Below are 23,082 nucleotides of genomic sequence, written 5' to 3' on the forward strand. Positions count from 1 at the left end.
CGAGTTCATATTCCGGCTTTTCCGTATGTGTAATCAGAGGATTAAACTGCTATTACTGTATTCAATTCTATTTACCTGGCCAGCTTTAAGGTTTAATTTTTTTCTTTTTCTTCTTAAATTGTCATCAGGCCACATAAAATAAAATGATAAAAAATAAATTTAAAGGAAAAAAAAGGGCACGTTGTTGATTTTCCCTAACGTTGTGGAGGCTTAGGAGATACTGAAACCAGGAACCAGGACAGAAAATGTTTTCTGTGACCAAGTGGGCGCAAGGCGAGAAGGAGCAATGACTTATTCATTACCCCAGACAAAACGCCTCCTTTCCCAGCTGCAGAGAGGCCAGGCTCAAAGGGCAGATGGGCCAGCTTCAGGCAGTGCCACTGCAGCTACCTGGAAGCCCAGCAAGTCACCTGAGTCGTGCCCATGCTTGGGCTGCAGAGCTGCAGCGACCAGTCCGCAGTGCGCGGGGGCACAAACCACACTGCCGGGCCAAGGGAACGCCCTTGGCGCTCTAAGCGGGCGGCGGGTCCACGAGGGCGCCGCGGAGCCGGACCTCCGCGGTAGGCACACAGGTAGCGCTTGCCGCAGCACCTGCCCCGCCGGCCCCGCGCTCGGGGCGGGGCTTCCCGCGTCCCCTTTAAGAGGCCGCATCACCCGCCCCTGACGTCAGGGTGTCTCTCCGCACGAGCCCGCGTCCCGCGCCGCTCCGCGCCCCCGCGCCCACAGCCCCGGCGGCGGCAAGACAAGCGGCCGCCCGGCGAGCGCGCCGCACAGCTCGGCCCTCCTGTCCGGCTCCGCCGCCGCCTCTTTCCGACACCCGCAGCCGCCCGCCCGACCCCCGCACCATGTCGGTGGCCGGGCTCAAGAAGCAATTCCACAAAGCCACTCAGGTAAGGCTCCTGACAGGTGCGCCGCGGGGCGGTCCCGGACGGAGCCGCGAGGGGCGCGCTCGCAGCCTGCGGCCGGCGGGGAGCGCGGGGACCCCGGCCTGTGCCCAGCTCGCCGTCGCCGCGCTCCGCGTCGCCCGCCCCGCCCGCCGCGGCGGCGGCGGCGGCGGCCCGGGGGCGTCCAGGGGCTGGGAGCCCGCCCTCCGCCCCCCACCCCGGGCTGGGTGAGGCGCTGCGGACGCCCGCGAGTCCCTGGCGTCCTGCCTTGTCGCCCCGCGCGCCGCCCCCGCACCGCCCCCGCACCGCCCCGCGCGGGAGCGGGAGCGGCTGGGAGGGGACCGCGACTGCACGGTCGCCCCGGCGTGCAGGTGCCCCAGAGGCGCGGCGGGAGATTATGTAAAGTCGTCTCTTAACCCGGTGACCTTGCGGTGTTGGTTCCCCCAGCCGTCCCGGGATGTGCTGGCACGAGCCATGGCCGGCACTGGGGGTGACTGCGGTGATGTCCGCGGTCTGCGCTCTTCCACTGTGGTTTCTGAATCTCTCCTTCCACGTTGACCCCAGGCTCCAGAGCAGTGGGAGGATGGGGCGTCCTTCTGGGAACCTCATGCATTAACTTTTCCTTGGAGAACTCGGGGTGAAACTCCTTTGAGGCCGAAGCTTGACCATTTCCCATTGGATTTATAGCCTTAACATAATCAAATCATCATTTATTTCTAAGTATTATTTTTCGTGAGCCTTTTACAGCTCGAATGTGCCCATATTTCTCTGTGGGGTTAATAAGCTATTACAACTTATTTAATTCAGATTCTAATAATCGAAATCTCCTTGGGCTCTGTTGAAGAATTTTACATAGGGAAGATAAATGCATACTTATAATGTGACCTACTTCTTATGTAATGAGGATGGTTACTATTTTTTTGTTGTTATTTTTAACCCTTCTGAAACAGTTCTAGTTCAGGGGACCTTTAGCTAAGGACTTTGTTGATTTCTTTAAATATTTCTCATCATTTAGCTTTAATTTTTTTTTCATAGATTAGTCTTCATTAATAGTGAGTTTTCTCATAACTTCTCAGAAGTAGTGAGGTGTTCCCCAGGCTACCACAGTAACAACCCTATTTTAAACCACATTCAGAAGAGGTGAGGGTTATGTTTTACAGAACCTTGGATAAGTTAGGGGGACAGATGCAGCATGAAATTTATCTCACATACATGAACATGTTATCTGTATCACCGCAGACTTGCTTTTGTAGAATCAGTTTTATCTGTTAGTTTGGGAGATACGGAAAAACCAAGATGATTTCAGGAAAAATAGGCACTAATGTAATTATTTTTGCTTTTTCACTTGGCTTTTTGAGTCCTCTAGAACAGATGTTTGTAAATATATTTGTAAAAAGATTGTTCGTGTAATATGGAAGGCCTTGATAGTTTGAATTCCTTCAGGTTTATAGTACCAGCGCATGTACTGCCATAAATTCTCAGGCAGGACTCCTTTGAAGTCACTGACCTTTTTAATTTCAGGTACCTTTCACTTCTCTAAAGCAGACCTGAGCACTAAATTTACCAACACCACATCCCTTCTTCACGTTGATTCTGAAGACTTTGTTTGCAAATCCTGGTGCCCCAAAAGGCAGTTAGGAACCTTGGCAAAGGTTAAGGCTTGACCCCACCTCTGCTGTCAGTGATCTTGAGCAAGTTACTGAAGTTTTGAATGTGTCCTTGATAATGGGGTTAATATCCATTTTCTAGAATTGGTGTGAATATAAATAAGTTTGTAGAACACACATAGAAACTGTTCAATAAATGTTATTAATGTTAAGGGTAATTTCACTAGTATAAAATACTATCCCTTATATTAGTAATGATGACACATGAGGAAATTATGGAAGCTAGACTTTTTAGTTTTGCTACCTTAACAAAACAAATCAGATGACTACATTTCTGCCAGATCCTGAAGTTGTATATAACAGTGAAGTTTAGAATTGAAACTAGAAACTAGAATTGTGGTATGAAAGGACTTCTTAGATTGTTGGAGGAGGTCTGCTTGTGACAAGATTAGTATTTATCACATCTGATTCGAATGCAGAATCACTGAGTCATTTTCTTTTTACTAAAAAGCCTTTCATTTTAGAAATGAAACAACACACAATATCTTATCCATAACTTAATGGAGCATAATCTTAGAAAGTCCCAGGCAAAGGTTATTCTTCCTGTGCATATATGTGTATTTGAAGGGTGTGTAAAGCCAGCCCTACTGTTTGCCTGTGACAGGTATTAGGGGACATAGCCATGTCTATTTTTTTAAGCCATTTTCCCATTCCCAGCTCCATGAACCTGATCTTATCTACAAAGTAAGCTTTGCCCCTAGAATTGTTTCCTTTTGAGAACAGATATGCTAGATTATATGGTCACTGTTCTTAAGTGGAAGGCCCCTCTTCAGGTAAACATTTATTTCTGTGAAATTGAGTGTTTTGCCTACGATAGTGTGGAATGGTATTTGTATTGATAAAGCACTATACCTTTGGTGTTTGCCCACTAATTTGAAATCTCGGATAAGATGTGTCAGGACTGTTTTCTTGGTTTAGAACTGATTTTTTCTACCTTGTTGCTGACAGTTATTTTTAACATCTTTGATATTTGGAGGTGAAAAAAAATGCTTTTGCTAAGGATAATTTATTAGAGTGGAAAAGTCTTTCAGCTGGAGAATATATGAACAGTAAAAATTGATCTTCATTTTACTTTAATAAACCTTGTTACTTTATTGCTTATAGATATAATTTATTATGCAATTACAATAAATAGGGTACTTTTTTTACTGTAAAGTAGGGCAAATGAACATGTATTATTCTACTTTTAGTGAGTTTTACTCACATTAAGGTTTCATTTTGACATGAATAATGTCAAGTTTTTTCACTTGGTTTAAACTGGCAGCATATCAGTTAAAAATAGCTGTCTGATTCCAATTAACATGCTGTTTTTATAAAAATCAATACTTTTTTTTTTTTACTTTATCAAGCATTTATAGTAAACATAACTTGCTTTATAGTAGCAGAGGAAAGTTTGTTACAGAGTAAAATTTATTAGGTCATTGTGTTAGTTCTTTAGAGCTTCTGTAACAAGGTATCAATTTGACTGCCTTAAACAACAGAAATTTATTGTCTCACCCTTTTGGAGTCTCGATGAAGGTGACAGAAAGGCCATGTTCCCTCTGAAGGCCCTAGGCAGGAGTCTGTGTCAGGCTTCCTTCCTAACTTCTAGTAGTTTGTTGGCAATCTGTGGCTTTTCTTGGTTTCTTTGCACATCACACTGATCTCTGTTTTCCAGTTAGCATGGTTTTCTTTCTTTGTACAAATTTCTTTCCACTTTCTCAAAGGACCAGCCATATTGGATTGAAGGCCCACCCTGCACCAGTATGATCTCATCTTCGCTCAAGTAATTATGTTGGCAATGACCCTATTTCCAAATAAGGTCGTATTCTGAGGTATTGGGAATTAAGATTTAAATATAGGAAGTGTTTGGAAGTGGGGGGAATATAGTACAACCCATTAATAGCCATTATTTGCATGAAAGGATTCACCACAGTGTTTTTCTAAATATTGTCTTTAACATTAAAAGGACAATTCAGTCTATAAATAAAAACTTTCTTTTGCATTGAATGATATATGCTTTCTTCCTTTCAATGAGTTTGGTTAGGATATATACCTATTATAGACTATATATCTTCTATTTTTTCTTTCTTTCAAGATTTATTTATTTTAGAGCTCGCACAAATAGTGGGGAGGGGCAGAGGGAGAGAATCTTCAAGCAGACTCTCTACTGACCGTGGAGCCTGACATGGGGCGTAATCCCTCTACCAATCAGATCATGACCTGAGCTGAAACCAAGAGTGGGGCGCTTAACCAACTGAACCATTCCGGTGCCCCTTTCTGTTTCTTTAATGATATAACTCCTATTTGGTTAGGCTCTATGTTATGATACAGGCTGGTGCATGATTATTGTCCCACTCAGATTCATCAACTGGAAATTTTTTTTTAAGATTTTATTTATTTGCCAGAGATAGAGAGAGAGAGTACACAAAAGCAGGCAGAGAGGCAGGCAGAGGCAGCGAGAGAAGCAGGCTCCCTGCCGAGCAAGGAGCCTGATGCAGGACTTGATCCTAGGATCTTGGCAGCGGCTTAACCAACTGAGCCACCCAGGCGTCCCTCAACTGGAAAATTTTAATTACATTGGTATTTTAAGCCTTTCTGTTTAATTTTTTCATGCTTTCATCATATTTAAAATGCTGTATTTTATAGAGGTGCTTTGCTCTGGAGAATGTTGCATAAATCTGTTTATGCATTTATTGATTTGGTGAGACTTCAAACTTAAGATATTTAATTGCATATTTAACATATATTTAATCTTTAACATTATTTAATATTGTATATCTTATATGTTAGTTTTAATATATATTTAATTAAATATATAATTAGGTCTAACTTTGTCAGTGGTTGTCAGTGCCTTAACTGCCTGTGTTAAGCAGTAAAGTCTCTGCCGCCTTCAAAATCTCAAGTAGGATTTACTGGTTGACACAGGGTTTCTATACCTGCACTCTTCATCAGGTTCTTAGCCTGGTGCCCATAATAGCCTGCGGAGGGCCCATGTATTCTCTAAAATTATATGCCACTTTTTGTATGTGCATTTTTTTCTGAGGGAGAGGGCTTTTAGCCTATCATCAGCTTCTTAAAGGACTTCTTAATTCTTATCCCACCCTTTTCCTCCACCAAAGTAAAAATGCTTTGTAATAAATTGACCATGTCATGAAGAGAGAATGGGGGCAGTTCTTACAATAACAGTCACTGCATCCATTCTATTACTGGGCTTCAGAATACCTGTTCAAAATGCAGTCTTCTCTGAACTAATTTTAGGGGCAATCAAATGTAAAAAGAAACCTTTCCAGAGGACTGAATGAGATAATGTCTGTGAGAGTGCCATGCTTGCATAATAAGGATAACTTGAACCATGTTAAAAAAAAAGAAAGTAGTCAATGAGCTCTAACTTACTGATACACTTGGCAAATGGATATGTGGTAGGATTTGAAATGAAAGTGGCTGCTGAAAGTAATTTCCCTTGAGAATGAGATGCTTCTTGGTCAAGTTTTTGTTGTTGACACAGTTACAATTTTTGCAAGCCTTTTTCCCCACAGTGATTCTTTAGTGTTTTTTTGTTTTTGTTTTTGTTTTTAAGATTTATTTGTTTACTTGAGAGAGGGAAAGCACACGAGTGTGTGCCTGTGTGCATGCCAAGGGGTGGGACAGAGTGAGAGAGAGAATCTCCAAGCCGACTCCTCACTGAGCTCAGAGCCCGACCTTGGGCTCCATCCCAGAACCCCAAGATCAGGACTTGAGCCAAAATCGAGAGCTGGCCACTTAAACAACTGAGCCACCCAAGTGCTCCATTCTTTAATGTTTTAAATTTATGTGAGTTTTGGTTTCAGTCTACTTGAAAAATTTTTGGGTACCTCCCAGATTAATTAGAAATATCCTTGAAAATACCATCAAGACTTGGTTGGGGAAAATGGTTAATGTTTTGAGGAGAAATATCATGTGGGAGGGAGGGACTTAATGTTGGGGCATGAGGTTGGGGACTTAAGCTTGCAAAGCAGGGTCCATTGTGCCAAGCACCTTGCGCTGCATTCATACTCCCAGGGCTTCACGCCACCCCAAGGCTTTCGCTAGAGTTGGTACCTTGAGGAAGTGAGAGAGGAAGGCAGGACTCCTTGAGAAGTGAATAAGGAAAATTGGGGGAGGTGGAGTTTAAGAATAGCTCCAGAGTTTAAAGGAGTGGGGCTTTCCTTCGGAAGTTAGGGCCAGGTGGGCAAGATTCTGGAGGATAAGAAATCAGAAGATTTCTTTGACTTCTCTTTTTTTCCTTTCTATTCTTTTGATCCTTTGTACCCTTGTTTTGTTCTGTGTGTGGCACCAAGAGAGGACACAGGAGAGGCTCAGGATAATGAAGTTTATTAAACTCACAGGTTTTAGGGAGACAGAATTCCTCTATACTGAGGGGGCCGCATAGGAGGAGGGCCAAGGGAGTGGGCTCAGCCCAGCAGGTGGGGAGCAAAGAGAGAGTGTGAAGACGAGTGGGTAAGGGGTTTTATTGGAGTCAGGGTAGAGTACTGAAGAGAAGGTAGAGGGGATTTCCTTGGTGTATTTGAATGTTACTAGGTCTTAGGGACAGGCAGAGAAAGGAACTTGTGTTGAGGCCCACCTTATCACAGTGATAGACTTGGTCACCTGGGTGTGTTGCTCACAGCTTGTGTATGTGGGGTTGTTAAGGCAGCAAGAAACAAAATATGAACAATTATAATTTTACAGGACAACCTTTCCCAGTTTTATTTTATTTTATTTTTTTGATTTAGATATTCTTTATTGCCCTAATCTCTTTGGAGTTCAAATGTTTAAAAGTGATTTATGTGGTATATAATGGAAAATGAAGACTAAGAAGAGAGCTATAGCTGTCCCTATTAAAATGCCATGCTTGTGAGGCCCTGTCAAGTGTTCTTGCAGACTATCGATAAAATATTTTCAAATTACACTAAATCATCAGCTGAGTCTGATGCTTCAGGAAATAAATTTACTGTTTATGAAGATTTTACATTTAGTACAACTTCTAAATTTGAATATGATAGTCTGGTTGCTTTGCTCTCACCTCCTTCTCCCCAGCCCCAGGTCAGATTATGTATGATATGGATGACTGTGGAGAAGCTTTCTATAATTTGTGAGAACCAGCTGGCTCCTGGGTTGTTTGCTTAGATGCTCAGGTCTCTGGAGGACCACTAGGCAGTATTTTGTGGCCTCTTCTGAATAATGATTTCTGAAAGAAATATACATGTCCTTCTTATAATTCAAACTGAACTTTCCCTGTAGATCTTAATTGGAGCAGTTCCATAGTGCTAAGAAATACCTCAGTGTCAAAGCACAATACTTGCTGGGCACATGCGGCTAGTCTGTTGTGCTTTTTAATGTTCAGGAAATATTGTCCATAGCAAGCACTCCCATTTGGGGAGGGCAAGAATGGCAGTCCTGGCAGGTATTGTCCATATGGTGAGGTCACATGGCTAAGCACTGTAAATCCCCAACCCCTAGAATAGAGGGAGTTCCTTGGTTTTACCCTGGTTTTGCAGTCAGGAAGAACTCTTTTGTTCTTTCTTCTGTCTGGCCAGATCTAAAGAGGGTGCCAAGGAGTATGGCCTCTGTGGGAGCAGCAGAGCTTCTTTAGTGGGCTTCCTGTTTGTTTCATATTTGTGGATGGCTTTACAGTTACAAGCTTTTCAGTACTCCCCCAGCTCATGGCCGATTTGAGCCATAGAATTCCTTCGGGAACTTAGGAAACTTCTCATTTATTTTCCTATTGTCATTCCCTCTGCTGGTTACTGCTTTGGAATGCTTTTGGTTTCCGTTGATCCAGTAGATCTTTTTCATATGTTTTTTCATCCTGTGAGTTTGGTTGTGTTCATCTGAGCTTTGCAAGAGTGCCTTGTGCTTTGGTTTAACCAAGAAGTCTTAAGGGATGTGTATTGCTCAGAGCTCTTTTTGTTTTGTTTTGTTTTTTTTCCCTCATTATTTGCTTCAGGGATCCAGGATGACTGGCGTTGGCAGGGGGGCAGTGTCCTTCCATCTTTAACACATAGTTTTCAAGATAGCCAAAGGGAGAGACTATGTTGGAAGGAGCATGGGAGATTTCTCTGGGCCAGGACTGGAAGGAGAGTGTGGTAGGCAGATGCTAAGATCCTCAGTGACCTTCCCTCTTGTATTGTCACCTCCTCTTTGACTGCAACTCATCCTTTCATTTTGAAAAGATGTCCCTCCTGAAATTGTTACTCTAGTATGGGAAGAGGGAGATTATATGTTTAGGATTAATCCAATCACATGAACCCGTTAAAAGCAGAGCATTTTCTCTGGCTGATAGTGGAAGGGGAAGTCCAAAAGATTGGAAGCATGAGAAGGACGTCAGACGTGCTACTGCCGTTAAAGATGGAGCCCCATGTGAGAAGGAATGTGCTCAGCCTCCAGGAGTAGAAAGCAGCTTTAATTTTTTTATTTAATTTAATTTAATTTTATAAAAAAAGTTTTGTTTATTTGCCAGAGAGAGAGTGAAAGAGAGCATAAGCAAAGGGAGCAGCAGGCACAGGGAGAAGCAGACTCCCCACTGAGCAGGGAGCCCAATACGGGACTTGATCTTAAGATTCTGGGATCATGACCTGAGCCAAAGGGAGACGCTTAACACCCTGAGCCACCCAGAAGCCCCAAGATAGCAACCAACAAGAAAACAGAGACCTTAGACCCACAGTCTTAAGGAACGGGATTCTGCCAACAACCTGAATGAAAGAGAATTCTTTCCCAATGTCTGGGGATAGGAGCCCTATCTAACTGTTGCCTTGATTTTGGTCTTGTGAGGCCCTAAGAGGAGAACCCAATGATGCTGGCCCGGACTTTTGACCTGTAGAACTGTGAGCTAATAAACGGCTATAGTTTCTAAGCTGCTAAGTGTGTAATAATTTGTTATGCAGCAACAGAGAGTTAATAGAACAAAACAGTCACTCCTGTTTATGTTCAGTTGCCTGGAATTTATAACATAGCCAAACTTTGGAGCCCCTAAGTGCAAGCGAGGAAGGGATGAGGCTGGAAACTGTAGTCAAACTGTGTACCCAGAATGTAGAAGTGAGTGTTGATAGAAAGCTAGAAGGCTTTGCTGTCTCTTGCGCCTATAATACATTTGTTTGCATGTGTGCTCATTGTATGTGTGTGTGTGTGTATACACACATATATGTATACAAAATACACATACAATTTAAGTATGATTTTCAGAATCAACTTTTCTTATTCCATTAGGTTCAGTGTTTCATATGCCTTTTTAAATACATTTTATATTTAATAGATTTTTCCTCCTTCAGTGTTTAGGTTTTTTGATATTTAGATGTTTTTCTCTGATGAAACACATGCTTCTTTTTGTGTTTCTTCATCAGTTGTAAACAGTGAGGCTGTTAATTACTTTCTGAGCAGCCCCTTAGCCTGGTGCTACAGTGACAGCTTCGTTGACCTTGGAGTGGAGAGATTGTGGAACATGGAGGAGCTTTTGGAATTATTAGTCTCCATCAAAGCATCAGGGATTTTTTAGTGAGAGTAGAGAGGTTGGCTGTTCATCCTACATCTGTTTCTGTGATTGAGGAAGGCCTGTGACAACAGACACAAATGAAATGCCCTTACTGAGTATGGGCATATGAAACAGCTACATGGTAATGAGAAGCTGTTCATTAAGTGATTGAGGATTGCAGGTGCATGTGGCACACTTTGTGTTGTTTGTCTGTGATATGTTATTTCCATGCTCTTGGACATGATTTGCAGATCCCTAGCCCTGAATGATTTTTCTCAGTGCAGCTGGTAGACAGTGCCAGGCATGTTTTGGAAAGGATGAGGTCTGGCACCTTCAGATGTCCTGTAAGGATGTGGTGTCAGTTGAGCAGCTTGGCTGGGGAAAGAAGAGTCAGGCTTGCTCTTGTGATGAAGTAACCTGAAGGTGAAGCATCTTGTTGGAATTGATTACAGAGTGGGAATAGCTTTCACTCCCATTCTCTGCATTTGCTGCCTCCCGAAGTGACCCTGGTGTATTGCTTTATGTTGAGTGAATGTTGTGTATGGTGGCTTGTTGGACACATTTTTGTTATTTATTAAACTGCTTTAGTGACTATTTCTAGGCAAGACCTACAAACCCAACTCTTTGCTTGCTGTGGCTTTCCTCCATCATGTTTGTAGACTGACTAACGTAAGTACTTTCTGGAGAGATTCCTCACTAATACCATCATCAAGGTTTTATTCATGAAAGGTGATATACTGTTATCTGGGGATTCTGCTCTGCTTCTTATGTTCAGCCCTGCAGCTTAATTGTGTCTCTTGTTCCCCTTTAAGTTTAACAAACATAATTGTTTTTCATGAAGCTCTTTCCTGGTCATCTCATCCACCACCCTCTGTTCATCTTCAGTCCCTTTGAAACTCACAAATCCAAAATCTTTTGATTTTCAACTGTTTTTGGTTATTACCTTCACCTTAAACCCAGTCCATATTTTTCTGAGAGATACCACAGTGCTCATCATTCATCTCTTCTCTAAATTTCTGTTTGTAGACATGGACATCAGCTTTTTCCTATCTGCAACAGAAGCAGGGAAAGGTTGTCATCATTCATAAAAGTTACATGATCATGAAATACTTGAACAATTTAGATGCATTTTATTCATTCTTTACAAGCTCTTTCAACTTTTTATGTCTCACATGTACACACTTAATGAATTTTGATCCATTTTTACCATAAACTTCCTTAAGTGAAGGATGTGTCTTAAACAGCTTATCATAAGATCGATCAGTACATTTGTCTAAATTTGGTGATTATTACTCTACTTTTATGAGGCAATAAATTATGCTGATATCTTGTGGTATGTGTTGATTGGCCTTTTATAATCTAAATTCTTGGTGTCTGATGTCACTGTGTCTGCCGGTTGCTGCCATGAATTATTCAAGTGAATTTAGGCAGTCAACTTTTGTAGACTCTTTTCATATGGTTAGGGTGAAGTAATTTGTCCCCCAAATTTGTTACTTGGTTTTATCTTCACGAATTTTGGGCATCTGTAGTCATCTTTACATTATTGACTTTACTTTAAAAATGAATCATTGTATCATTTTCATAAATAGAAAAACCACTATCACTTTTCATAAATAGAACTATAGGAGTTATCATACAAAAAATGTTAAACCCTAGATACTCTTGCTGGAGTAAATCTGTGAGCTTGAAGTTTATTCTGCTTTTACTTAAAAAAAAAAAAAAGATTAACACATGTAAGACAAGACTTTGTCCCTTGCTAAATCAGAATAACTGAAAGAAGAAGAAAGTGAATTGAGGGAGTCAGAGTTATTAAGGATATAAGTCTTCACCAATGGTATTGTTCAAAATGTGCCCCCTCCCACAATTTGACTATTTAAAAGATTGGCTATTTTTGGCCTATCAAGGAATTTTCTGCCCATGACAGGGGATTTGATTATGGATTCTAAAAGGTCACTTGCTTAGAGCAGCACTGAGTCACCTGTTCTGTGCCTAATGTTCGGAAGGGAGGCAGAGGTGTACTTCAAGAGAAGATCTTGAAATCCTTTAGGAAATGGTGAAAGGCCACTCACTGTGAAGCTATATAGTGCGTGGTCAGCAGGAGCCCAGAATTGAAAGCTCAGAGACTTCAGATCTTACTATTTTCCCATTCTAAGGGTCCATGAGACCTCAGACAAGTCACTGGTCACTTGATGGCAACTTGTAGCTATCGCTGAGTTCCACGGCTGAGGTAATTTGGTCTTGAGCATGAGTTTAGGTTCTGACATTTTATGCTTTGGTCTTGTTCTTTGATTCATTACCTAAGTGTCTCTAACACTTCTAACATTTTTTTTTTAAAGATTTTATTTATTTATTTGACAGAGGGAGATCACAAGTAGGCAGAGAGGCAGGCAGAGAGAGAGAGAGAGGAGGAAGCAGGCTCCCTGCTGAGCAGAGAACCCGATGCGGGACTCGATCCCAGGACCCTGAGATCATGACCTGAGCCAAAGGCAGTGGCTTAACCCACTGAGCCACCCAGGCGCCCCACTTCTAACATTTTTAAAGAGCAAATCCAATGTTGCTCCTCTGCTTAAAATTCTTCAGTGGCTTCTTACGGCTTCTAGCACAGAACGTGAGTACTATTAAGGAGTGTGGAGTGTGGCTTGACCCCTGTTAACCAGTCTAGTCTCTTTGCTCACAGCTCTTTCTGCGTGTGCTTAGCTTTTACTGCTTTGTTCCACACAAGCTTCTCTTGCCTTTGAGCCTTAGACCATGCTGACTCTTCTTAGAAATCCCCTTTCCTTCTTTTCCACTTTGTGCTTGACTAATCGCTACTCCTCGTTATAGTCTCAGCTTGCTGTTCCCTCGGAGATTTGTCTTTGCCTCTTTTGGTATGGCTCACACGCCCTTCCACGTGTAGTGAAAATTGCCCATTATACTTCTTTCAAGTGTAGTGCTTGGCTGTTGCACTGCAAGCACCTATTATTTTCTTGTTGGTATCTCCCAGGGTGGATATAGAGAAGGGGACTCTGTCTTTGCTGTTCTTCGCTGTGTCCCCAATGCCTGGGGTACCATAGTGAGCAATTCAGCTTGTTTCTTGTTTTCTATTTATCTGTGCTTTTATGTATTTAAAAGGGGTTCTCCTATACATCAATTTTTCATCTGCTTATTCTGCTTAAAAATGCATCATATATTTTTAAGAGTTAATTTAAAAATTAAATTAAGACATGTCCTCATAAAATTGTAGGTTTAAAATAAACTTTCCTAACTGTAAATATGGCTGGCATGGCTAGGTAATACTTTAACTCATCAACTACTTATACATAGCAGCCCTAAGTGATTGCCATGTTATTATTCCCATTTTATAACTGGAGCTCAGAGAGGGGAAGTTACCCAGCGTTATAAAGCTTCAGTGGCAGAGCCAGGATTTAATCTAGGCCGGCTGGTTTCAGAGCCAATAACTGCCAGTAATTCCCAACTCTGAGTCCTATTCCAGTCTTGAGTGTCAAACTACGAAATATCTAAAAGCCCTGAGTAAACAGTAAGATAAAGATAAATACCTTAGTAGAAAAATTAGAAAAGAAAATGGAAAGGCAATACATGAAAGAACTACAGGTAGCCAGGATACAAACATAAACATCAAAGAGGCAACCCACGAAATAAGATATTTGTGAATGACCAGTATAGATAAAAGGCTGATATCCAAGATCTATAAAGAACTCCTCAAATTCAACACCCTCAAAAAACAGATAATCATGTCAAAAAAATGGGCAGAAGACATGAACAGACAGTTCTCCAAAGAAGACATACAAATGGCTAACAGACACATGAAAAAAATGTTCATCATCATTAGCCATCAGGGGAATTCGAATCAAAACCACTTTGAGATATGACCTTACACCAGTTAGAATGGCAAAAATTAATAAGACACCTCTTACACTGTTGGTGGGAATGCAAGTTGGTGCAGCCACTTTGGAAAACACTGTGGAGATTCCTTAGCAACTTAAAAATAGAGCTGTCTTATGACCCTGCAATTGCACTACTGGGTATTTACCCCAAAGATACAGAGGCAGTGAAAAGAAGGGCCATCTGTACCCCAGTGTTCACAGCAGCAATGGCCATAGTTGCCAAACTGTGGAAAGAGCCAAGATGCCCTTCAACAGACGAATGGATAAAGAAGATATGGTCCATATGTATAACGGAATATTATGCCTCCATCAGAAAGGATGAATACCCAACTTTTGTATCAGCATGGACGGGACTGGAAGAGATTATGCTGAGTGAAATAAGTCAAGCAGAGAAAGTCAATTATCATATGGTTTCACTTACTTGTGGAGCATAAGGAATAACATGGAGGACATTAGGAGAAGGAAAGGAAACGTGAATTGGGGGAAACGAACCGTGAGAGACAGTGGACTCTGATAAACAAACTGAGGGTTTTGGGAGGGAGGAGGGTGAGGGGTTGGATGAGCTTGGTGGGTATTATTTGAGGGCATGGATTGCATGGAGCACTAGGTGTGGTGCATAAACAATGAATCTTGGAACACTGAAAAAGTAAAATTAAGTTAAACATTTTTTAAAAATCATGGAAATCAAATAGCAACGTGTGACATTTTTCATTGTTTAGATCGTCCTGGATGAAAAGGATGGTAACATTCTGAGTTGCCCAGGGTGTGAGAACAGGCATTCTCATTTGCTGGGGAGTGTAAACACTTCAGGGGATCAATAGGTCTCTTCTTTGTAACTCTTGTTTTAGGAATCTATCTAGAGAAAATAAATGCTTAAACATGCAAAACATGGTACACAGTTCTTCACTTTGATAATTATCATTGTAAAAAATTGGAAACAATGTAAATGTGAGGTGGTACAAACTGGGAAAGTAAATAATGGTGTGTCTGTATTATGGAGTATTTAAAGGCCTTTTATCTATGGGACAGTATTTATTACTGAAGGAATGTTCATGATTATTGCTAAGTGGAAGAAACAGGCCATAAAATGTGTTTGTAATAGGCCTAATATTGGAAAAGAAGAGCTAAAATCATAGCTTAAATATGCTCAGAACTCAATACCAGGCACTGTGCTATGTTGCTATATTTGTGTTTCTACATTTCCTTCCTCACCTTCTTAAGTTATTATCTTTATCACTAAATTTTCTTTCTACTCTATCATCTTTAGTGCTTATTCTCATCCCCCCTTCCTCAGGTTAAAAGGAAAATATGGAATAGAAGAAACTTTCAGATATCAGAGATTGGGAATAAGCCCAGTTTCTAGCCAGTTCTGAAACTATAAGCCAACGTGTGTTTGCTCCATGAGGCATTTAGCTTGAAAGTATTAAAATGCCTGCCTTTCTCTTCAGAGAGCCATGAATTAATTGTGCTGCCTGGGTTTCTTCTGCATGCATGGCTGCTTTTTTTGTTTCTCTAAGAAGTGTAGGAATCTCATAAATAAGAATGTTGCTAATGACTTTTGCTGGCATTTCTTTTAAATAAAGCTACTCCCTCCTCACCCAGATCCCCAGTCTTATCCTTAGGAAAGAGTGTGTCATAGCTTTGTGTTTTGCATAAAGAAGGGTGGCTAGGTCATGTACACTATAGTATTGCCGAGTATTTCGGCAAGATAATCTCAGTAATTTGGTTCAAGATGTTCAGTCTCATTCTCCAGCCCTTACATATCAGAAGTCTGTCAATTCTTAGCTTCTTGGGAAAAGGCCTGTAGACAATGCCATGCCAGGGAAGAATGAGGTGAGGTGGAGGCCCCTAAGAGGATAGGAGACATTCTGAGTGATACCCTTTGAACTTGAATGCAGAACTCTGCTACCAGCCTCTGGTGGGCTTCTTTTTGAGGACAGAAAATGCAAAGTTTAAGAATTCCTGAATGGAAAAATACCTCCTTCCTTCCACCCTGAACAAAATAGAACAGAATGGAATGACCATGACCATGAAGCACAGTCTTAGTAGTGAGATGGGGAGGTCACTTTCAGCTTCTTCCCAGAGAGGACACATCTGGCAAGATCAGCGGGAGCACCGAGGGTGGCTGCTGGTTGGGCACAAGCGTGCCTTTATGGATGGTCTGGCTTTCTCTGGGGCCTGGCACTCTTTAATAGCTTCAATGAAAAGTGCTTCAAGCGCTGAGACAAATAGGCTGTGAAGTCATTTCTGAAGTAAAGCTTGTTTTTCCAGTCTCTGCAGAATCTCTTCAGATTTCTGGAGCCAACACTAACATGGAAGTTGAGAAACGGGAGTCGAAGACTGTCTCAAGAAATTTGTTTTTTTGCCTAGTGATCTGACAGAAGCCTATGCTAAACTGATGTTTCTATCTTCTGCAAAACTTCAGGTTTGGTCCCCTGAAGTTTTTATAGATTTCAGCATTTAAAAAGATCACTATATAAGAGTGATTTTGGGGGTAAGGTCGAGGTAACATAATGGAACTCTGTTACGTGTGCATTCTGTACTGTGTCCTCATGTGCCTCTCTTAAGAGTAGACGAGTTTTGCAGAAAACTTGTCTCATAATTGGGCATTACTGGTGGCAGATGAGGTATGTTTCTGATTTATAAATTTTAAAATGCAAGTTATTAAAATGCATTTAAGAAGCTACTCAATAAATTATTTTGATTTAAAAACTGTCTTAATGCAAGATAGGTTTTTTTTGTTGTTTGTTTGTTTGTTTTTAAAGTATGCTCCATGCCTAGCCCACCCGGGGCTCTCATGATCTTGAGATCAAAGCAGGGCAGAGGTCAAGATCAGACCCTCAGACATCAGGTGTCCCCAAGATAGATTCTTATTTGTCTTAGTCTCCTCTAGCTCCTGAGTGGCCTGTTGGAACCATGAAGTCCTAAGTTACAGAGCACCCATGGGCTGGAAAAAGAGTGTGCACCTCTACTTCTGTAGACTTGATGACTTCACTTTTCCTGCATCATCACTTTGAAGATGCTCAGTCTTTGCCTCCTGCTTCATTTGGTGGTGGTTCTGACCCAGCCTAGCATCTCTGCATGTGAAGTGGTTCCCCAGCCTGGCTGTACATCTCACTGGGTTCCTGCTATGGAGACTCTGAATTAGATTTGAGGAGGGCCACACACATTACTTAAAAAGAAGCCCGAACAACTCCTCAGCTTTAGGGACTGCTATCCAAAGAGTCTTCTATGAAATATTCTATTAGGTAGAACACGGGGGAAGGGGAGACACTCATACCAAGCCCACATAAGTTTGCAAAGTATTGGGTCAGACAAACATAAGCATGTTTCTCTGCTTTAGGACTTTCCAGAGCCTGAACATCAGCAGGGTATGGTTATGTAATTTCCCAAACTTAATTAATTAGTACATTCTCCGCCTATCCCCCTACTTCTTTCTTTTCCTTCCTTCTTCATGCATCCTCAACAAAAAAATTAAAGATTTGTTCTATATTACTTATACATCAAATAGATAATAGTTTTCTTTTACAAGTTCTTAAAGTTTGATTTTGATATGTGTTTCTGTACAGCATTACTTCTATTTTGAAAGAAGCATTAAGGTCTTTTGAGTAATTTCTCCTGCCAAATAAAAGTTCTTTATTCATTATGTCAAATAATTAGATCATTATGATTTGACTCTTTAAAAAATTAACTCTAGTATATTAATATATTATTATATTATATTAATATATTAACATAATATATATAATATATATTATATTATATTAATATACTAACATAAATTCTATCTTAAGCTGTATGTTCTGGCTCCATGACCTATTTATTTTATAACTGAAAGTTTGTACCTTTTGACTTCTCTTACCCGTTTTGCCTATCTCCCACTTCTGACAACTACCAGTCTATTCTGTGTATCAGTGAGCTTGGTTTTTTGCTTTTGTTCCATATTCCACGTCTAAGTGAGTCATACGGTATTAGTATTTCTCTGACTTACTTCATTTAGCATAATACCCTCAGTCTGTCCATGTTGTTGCAAATGGTAAAATTTCAGTCTTTTTTATGGCTGAGTAATATTCTGGGGTGTGTGTGTGTGTGTGTGTGTGTGACATTTTCTTTATTTGTTGATGGAAACTTAGGTTGTTTCCATATCTTAACTGTTATAAATAATGTTGCAGTGAACATGGGGGTACATAGGCCTTTTTGAGTTAGTGTTTTTATTTCTTCATATGCCAAAGTGGAATTGCTGAATTACATGGTGTTCTATTTTTAACATTCTGAGGAACCTTTATATTGTTTTCCACAGTGGCCTCAGCAGTTTGCCTTTGCAAATCCCAATAGTGCATGAGGATTCCCCCTTTTCCATACCTTTGCCTCCATTTATTTCTTGTCTTATTTGATAATAGCCATTTTGACAGTTGTGAGTGATATTTCACTTGGCTTTGATTTGCATTTCCCTCATTGTTAATGGTTCTGAACCATCTTTTCATGTATCTCTGTTGGCCCTCTGTGTATCTACTTGGGGAAAATAATAGATTTGACTCTTTACTTAGATAACTGCTTCACTAATGTTCATCTCAAACTGGAAACTCAACAGTAACTTTTCCCTCTTTGTTGTTGAATGGGGAGTGACACCTTAGTATTTTATAGCGTGGACGTGCTTTAACATCTTATATGGATGCTGAGCCACTTAACGTATGGGAAAATGGAGGCTCAGTAACTTGCGTGGCATTTCTGCAGCTGTGATGGTGATCATCACAAGACTCTTGGTGGCTAAGCCACTGCTAGAGGTTCCCTTGTGCTGGGTACAGCTGGGAGGAGCAGTACAAGGACATTGGAGGGACTTTGGATGACATTTCCCAAATGCTGCAAGCAGCAATGGCTATAGTTGACCTGCCCTGACCTAAAACACCGTTAAAAATACAGAACCTAATTCCCTTCTCTCACTAGAAAGAACTTCAACATATGCAAGGAGTAAGTATTCAGAGGTTGCCTTTTGGTAACTTTGGGGAAAAAAGCTTTACGATATATTATTACTAATTCTTTATTAGAGAGTAATTAACAATGATGTTATTGAGTTACAAATAGGTCAGTGCGAAGCCTTTAGCCACTGTGCCTTGTAATATTGTTCATAGAGTTGATGTATTTAATACGTGGGATCTTTGTTTTCACTGTTGTTAGTTAACGTTCCCTGCTCAGAGCTGGGGCTCCTGTGTGGGGAATAAGCTCTATTCCAATTTACACTCTCATTTTGACTTTCTGGTTTCCCTGATTACAATGACTCATTTCTACTCGGTACAGTCTCATATTTTATATTGAGGTTATTGGTCATGTAGAATTTTCTGAGGCTAATCTATCCCTGTGAAATATTAGAACTTGTCATGTTGGTTTTTGGAATGGCGTGGGAGTTCCCCAGGCAGTCCCTGGCTTACCACCACCAGCACCCAGGCTAGTCTAACCTCTGACCATATGTGTCTTTCATCATTCCCTCTGGCCTCCTCTCAGGTCACATTTTAGCCAGAATGATCTTTTCAAGACCTAAATATGTCCTTGCTGCCTCTGTATATTGAAAATTTTCAATGGCTTCTGGTTGCAAGGACCAGAAGTGATCCTCAGGGGCCTGCGTGAGCTGACCCTTCCTTCCCAGTGCCAGTTTTCCCCTTCACGCTGTGCTCTAGGCATCTATCTGTCTTATAAATAGTAGACTTTACATCGATTACCTGCCAGGCACTGTGCTATGTTCTGAGTGTAGAGAGGGGAATAAAATACTCATTCCCTGTCCTCATGGAACTGGCAGTGTAGTCATAAGACAGATCAGTAATCATGAAAATATATAGTTAGACATTGTTAACAAGAGCAACATCGAAATAATACGGTCATGTCTGACATTGTGCTGTGGAGAGAGATGACATCTTCAGCATGTAGAAAGGTTTAGAGCTGTTTACTAGGTATAGCCTTGGAAGCTCTTACCAGCAGAGACCATTCCAAATTTGAGAAAGGTACTGTTATTTGCACATAAAAAAGAACGTTTGATGGCTTTACAGAAACGTACATATTTTAATTCAGAGAGGAGAGTCTTGAGGATAAAGAACTCCTTCTTGGATTTCACTGAAGCTATTTATCTTGGGACATCTCCAGCTTGAATAGTTTCTGTTGAACGAAGATGATTGTGTGACATGGTTTATATCCTTACCTTTTTTATCAAAGGCCTTGTGCCTGATGTTTTAGAAGTGGTGGTCATGGACTGTCTCTCTGAGGATGTGAATTTAAACTGAGAAGTTGAAGGTGAGAAGAAACCAGTGCTTTGCAAATTTATTGTCTGAGGGTGCGGTGTGCAGGAGCATGCAGGGAAGAGACAGACATGGGGTTCTTTGGTCAGGCCCCTGGGCAGGATTACATGCCCACCCTCCCAGTACCTTGGGGCTAGTCCCGACTACTCCTCCTTTAGCCTTTAATTCAAATGCTACCTTTTGGAAGCCCTTTCTCTAAACTGCTAGATTGGATGAGGTTCCCGTTTCCTGTTGTTTGTTGCTGTGCATTAATTTTGTGGCCATTTGATTAAATATTTATCTCCTTCACTGATCTCGAAATTCCTGAAAGTAGGGATCAACTTTCTCTTTGTTTACTTTTGGGGATGATGATCAGGATAAGTAACATACATATGGTGCTTATCATTTAGCTTAGGCCCATAAAAAATCCTGTGGTGTGGGTACTGTTATACCGAATTTACTCGTGAGGAAACTAAGACACTGAGAGGTTAAGTGCCTTATTTAAAGTAACAACAGCCCTTAGTTAATGGTGGAGGCAGAATCTGGCAGTGGCAGTGGCAGTCCGTCCTTTGAATACTGGAGTAGATATCCCTTAATAATTCATTTATTCCGTCAAGAGAACAGAATAGAAGATCTAGTAATAACTAGCACAGCTGTGTTGTGGTAATTTGGTTTATGGTAAAGACAGCATTTCAAATCAGTGGAAAGAAGAAGGGGTTATTCATAAATAATGTTTGGATAGTTATCTATCCATTTGGAAAATAAACAGGATCCTTATATTACACTTTATACTCAAATAAATTGTAGGTGGTTAGAAATGTATGAACGTAAAAGAATGTAAAGTAGTAAAAGGAAAATATGGGTTCTTTTGAGGCAGAGAAACACTTTCTGAACCATGATAGGTAAGCTGCACAGACTGTAGAATAAAGTGGGGTAATTTTTGCTACACAAAAATAAAGAGCTTCTGAGTAGCAAAAGTATCCTAAATATGGTTTGAAATGACCAGTGGGCTTAAGACATGCAGTGTACAACTATAAAATAATGCGGACCAAACCCAGCTTTGGCAAGGATGTGGTGCCAAGGATTACTGTCATGTCCTGCAGGTTCTTTGTTTCTGGAAGGCATTTAGGCAATGTGTGTTGATGTATAGATTCCCTTGGATTAAGGCGCTTCTTGGAACTTACCGTAAGTAGGAAAATGGGAGACCTGTGCAAAGACAGATGTTCATAGTCCATCACTGTGTTAGTGGTGCAGGCACATAGTAGAGTTCTGTGTGGCGATTAAAAATGCTGCAGCTGTTCACGTGGGCATCTTGCCTTTGATATATTCAGAGCTATGTGGCGCATTAACCTATATGTGAAATTGTGGACATGACCTGTTCTGAACATGTGACTGGATGTACATTCAGTACAAGGTTCACAGTGGTATTAGTTATCTCTAGATGTGGGCTTTTGAAAGTTTTCTTTTTCTTTAATTTTGTGGGTGTTGTTTCTTTAAAACATATATTTTTTGATAATAAGAAAACTATTTAGAAAATGAGAATAAGTAAGATTGTGTATCTTTTAATTTTTTTCTGTTCTTGACAGTTTTCTAGCTTATGAAATGAAAAAGGAAGACATTTTCATATCTCTTCATAAGTTTTTAAGTTATTGTAGTTATTGTAAGTTATTGTTACACTTATTTTTTGGCTCCTATAAATTCTATTCCAATATTTGGCCTTCCTAGACACTGTGTTAGAGATGTGAAATATTCAGGGTATTGAACAGAAAGTCAAACACAAAGAGGGAAATGGGGTTCAGAAGCATTTTCATTAAAGTTGCATGAATACTGGAGTTTATTCTACAGTCCTTCCTGGAAGAACTGGATCAATGTTTAATAGAAACACTGCCTTTTAGGCATCACTATTCTTAAAGTCTTCTGTTTTTAATTAAATGTCCTATGTTCTTTAACCCTGCAAGACAGAGGAAGGCAACAGAGGGAAAAACAAAACAAAACAAAGCATCCGCATCAAAGATAGGAGTGTAAGGTTGAAGGGAGAATTTTAAATAACCTCCCTACACAGATTCTCTCGCTCTCTTATTCTCTCTCCTTTCCCTCTCCCTCTTCCTTGGGAGATGATATTAAACAGTACAGCTGGTTCAGATTATGATCTTTTCTCAGTCACATCTTCAGAGAACAGTTTAATAAAGCATTGATTATGTAGCAACTCCCCAAACACTGTAGACCGGGATAATCTAGCTGAGTAATGTTGCTGAGGACATATCTATAGAATGCTATTTCTATCCTATTGTAAGGTATCCATTTTTAGTTACTAGGGGTGTGCTGATTTCGCAGCTACAAGCAGCATTTGATATTCAACACTGTATCTGGTTCAATGAGTGTGTACCACTATTTTGGATTTTGAAGGCAATGGACTGTAAGGATAGGTTTCATGGTATTCCCCAGTGTAGGCACACATTTGGGATTTTAAAAAAATCTCTACCCATTGTCCTAGGTGAGGGATTGTTGGAAAGCAGAGGGAAGAAAGGGATAAATTGTCTATGTCATATGAATTTAAGGGTCAGGGTTTAGGATACAGAGATTTTAACACATTGTTGAAGTGGCAATAGATAGCATATTTCTGTAAATTTTGTTTATTCTGTTTGTTTGCATGCATGCGGTTTCTCCAGCTTTATCGTACCGCCTGGCGTCTTCAGCGGATAGCACAGGCCCAGGTGGGCATGGCGTGGATGTGTTTGTCATGCACACGTTTGTCTCCTTTCGGTTGTTGAAGCTCATGGGATATCATATTTTTTACGCTGAACCAGTCTGTTACCAAAGGACATTTAGCAAAATGGGTAAAAGGTGGAAAAATTAAATGCAGGGCTTAATGTTCAGAGGGTATTTTTAGACTTAGAAACAGCTTGCTGCTTTTTA

General features: G+C 40.7%; 1 protein-coding gene across 1 annotated transcript in view; it reads left to right on the forward strand.

Annotated features, from left to right (window-relative positions):
• Positions 1-511: 511 nt before the first annotated feature.
• The window catches only part of SH3GL2 (SH3 domain containing GRB2 like 2, endophilin A1), a 213,186-nt gene continuing 190,615 nt past the window's right edge, over positions 512-23,082 (forward strand). Inside the window, exon 1 of the mRNA XM_045079654.1 lies at positions 512-890. Within this exon, the coding sequence (XP_044935589.1) occupies positions 846-890 (45 nt within the window). The 5' untranslated portion in view covers positions 512-845. The remainder of the gene's footprint in view (positions 891-23,082) is intronic.

The sequence above is a fragment of the Mustela putorius genome, unplaced genomic scaffold (genome assembly GCF_011764305.1).
Source record: "Mustela putorius furo isolate JIRA1106 unplaced genomic scaffold, ASM1176430v1.1 tig00000421_pilon_pilon_pilon, whole genome shotgun sequence".
Taxonomy (NCBI): domain Eukaryota; kingdom Metazoa; phylum Chordata; class Mammalia; order Carnivora; family Mustelidae; genus Mustela; species Mustela putorius.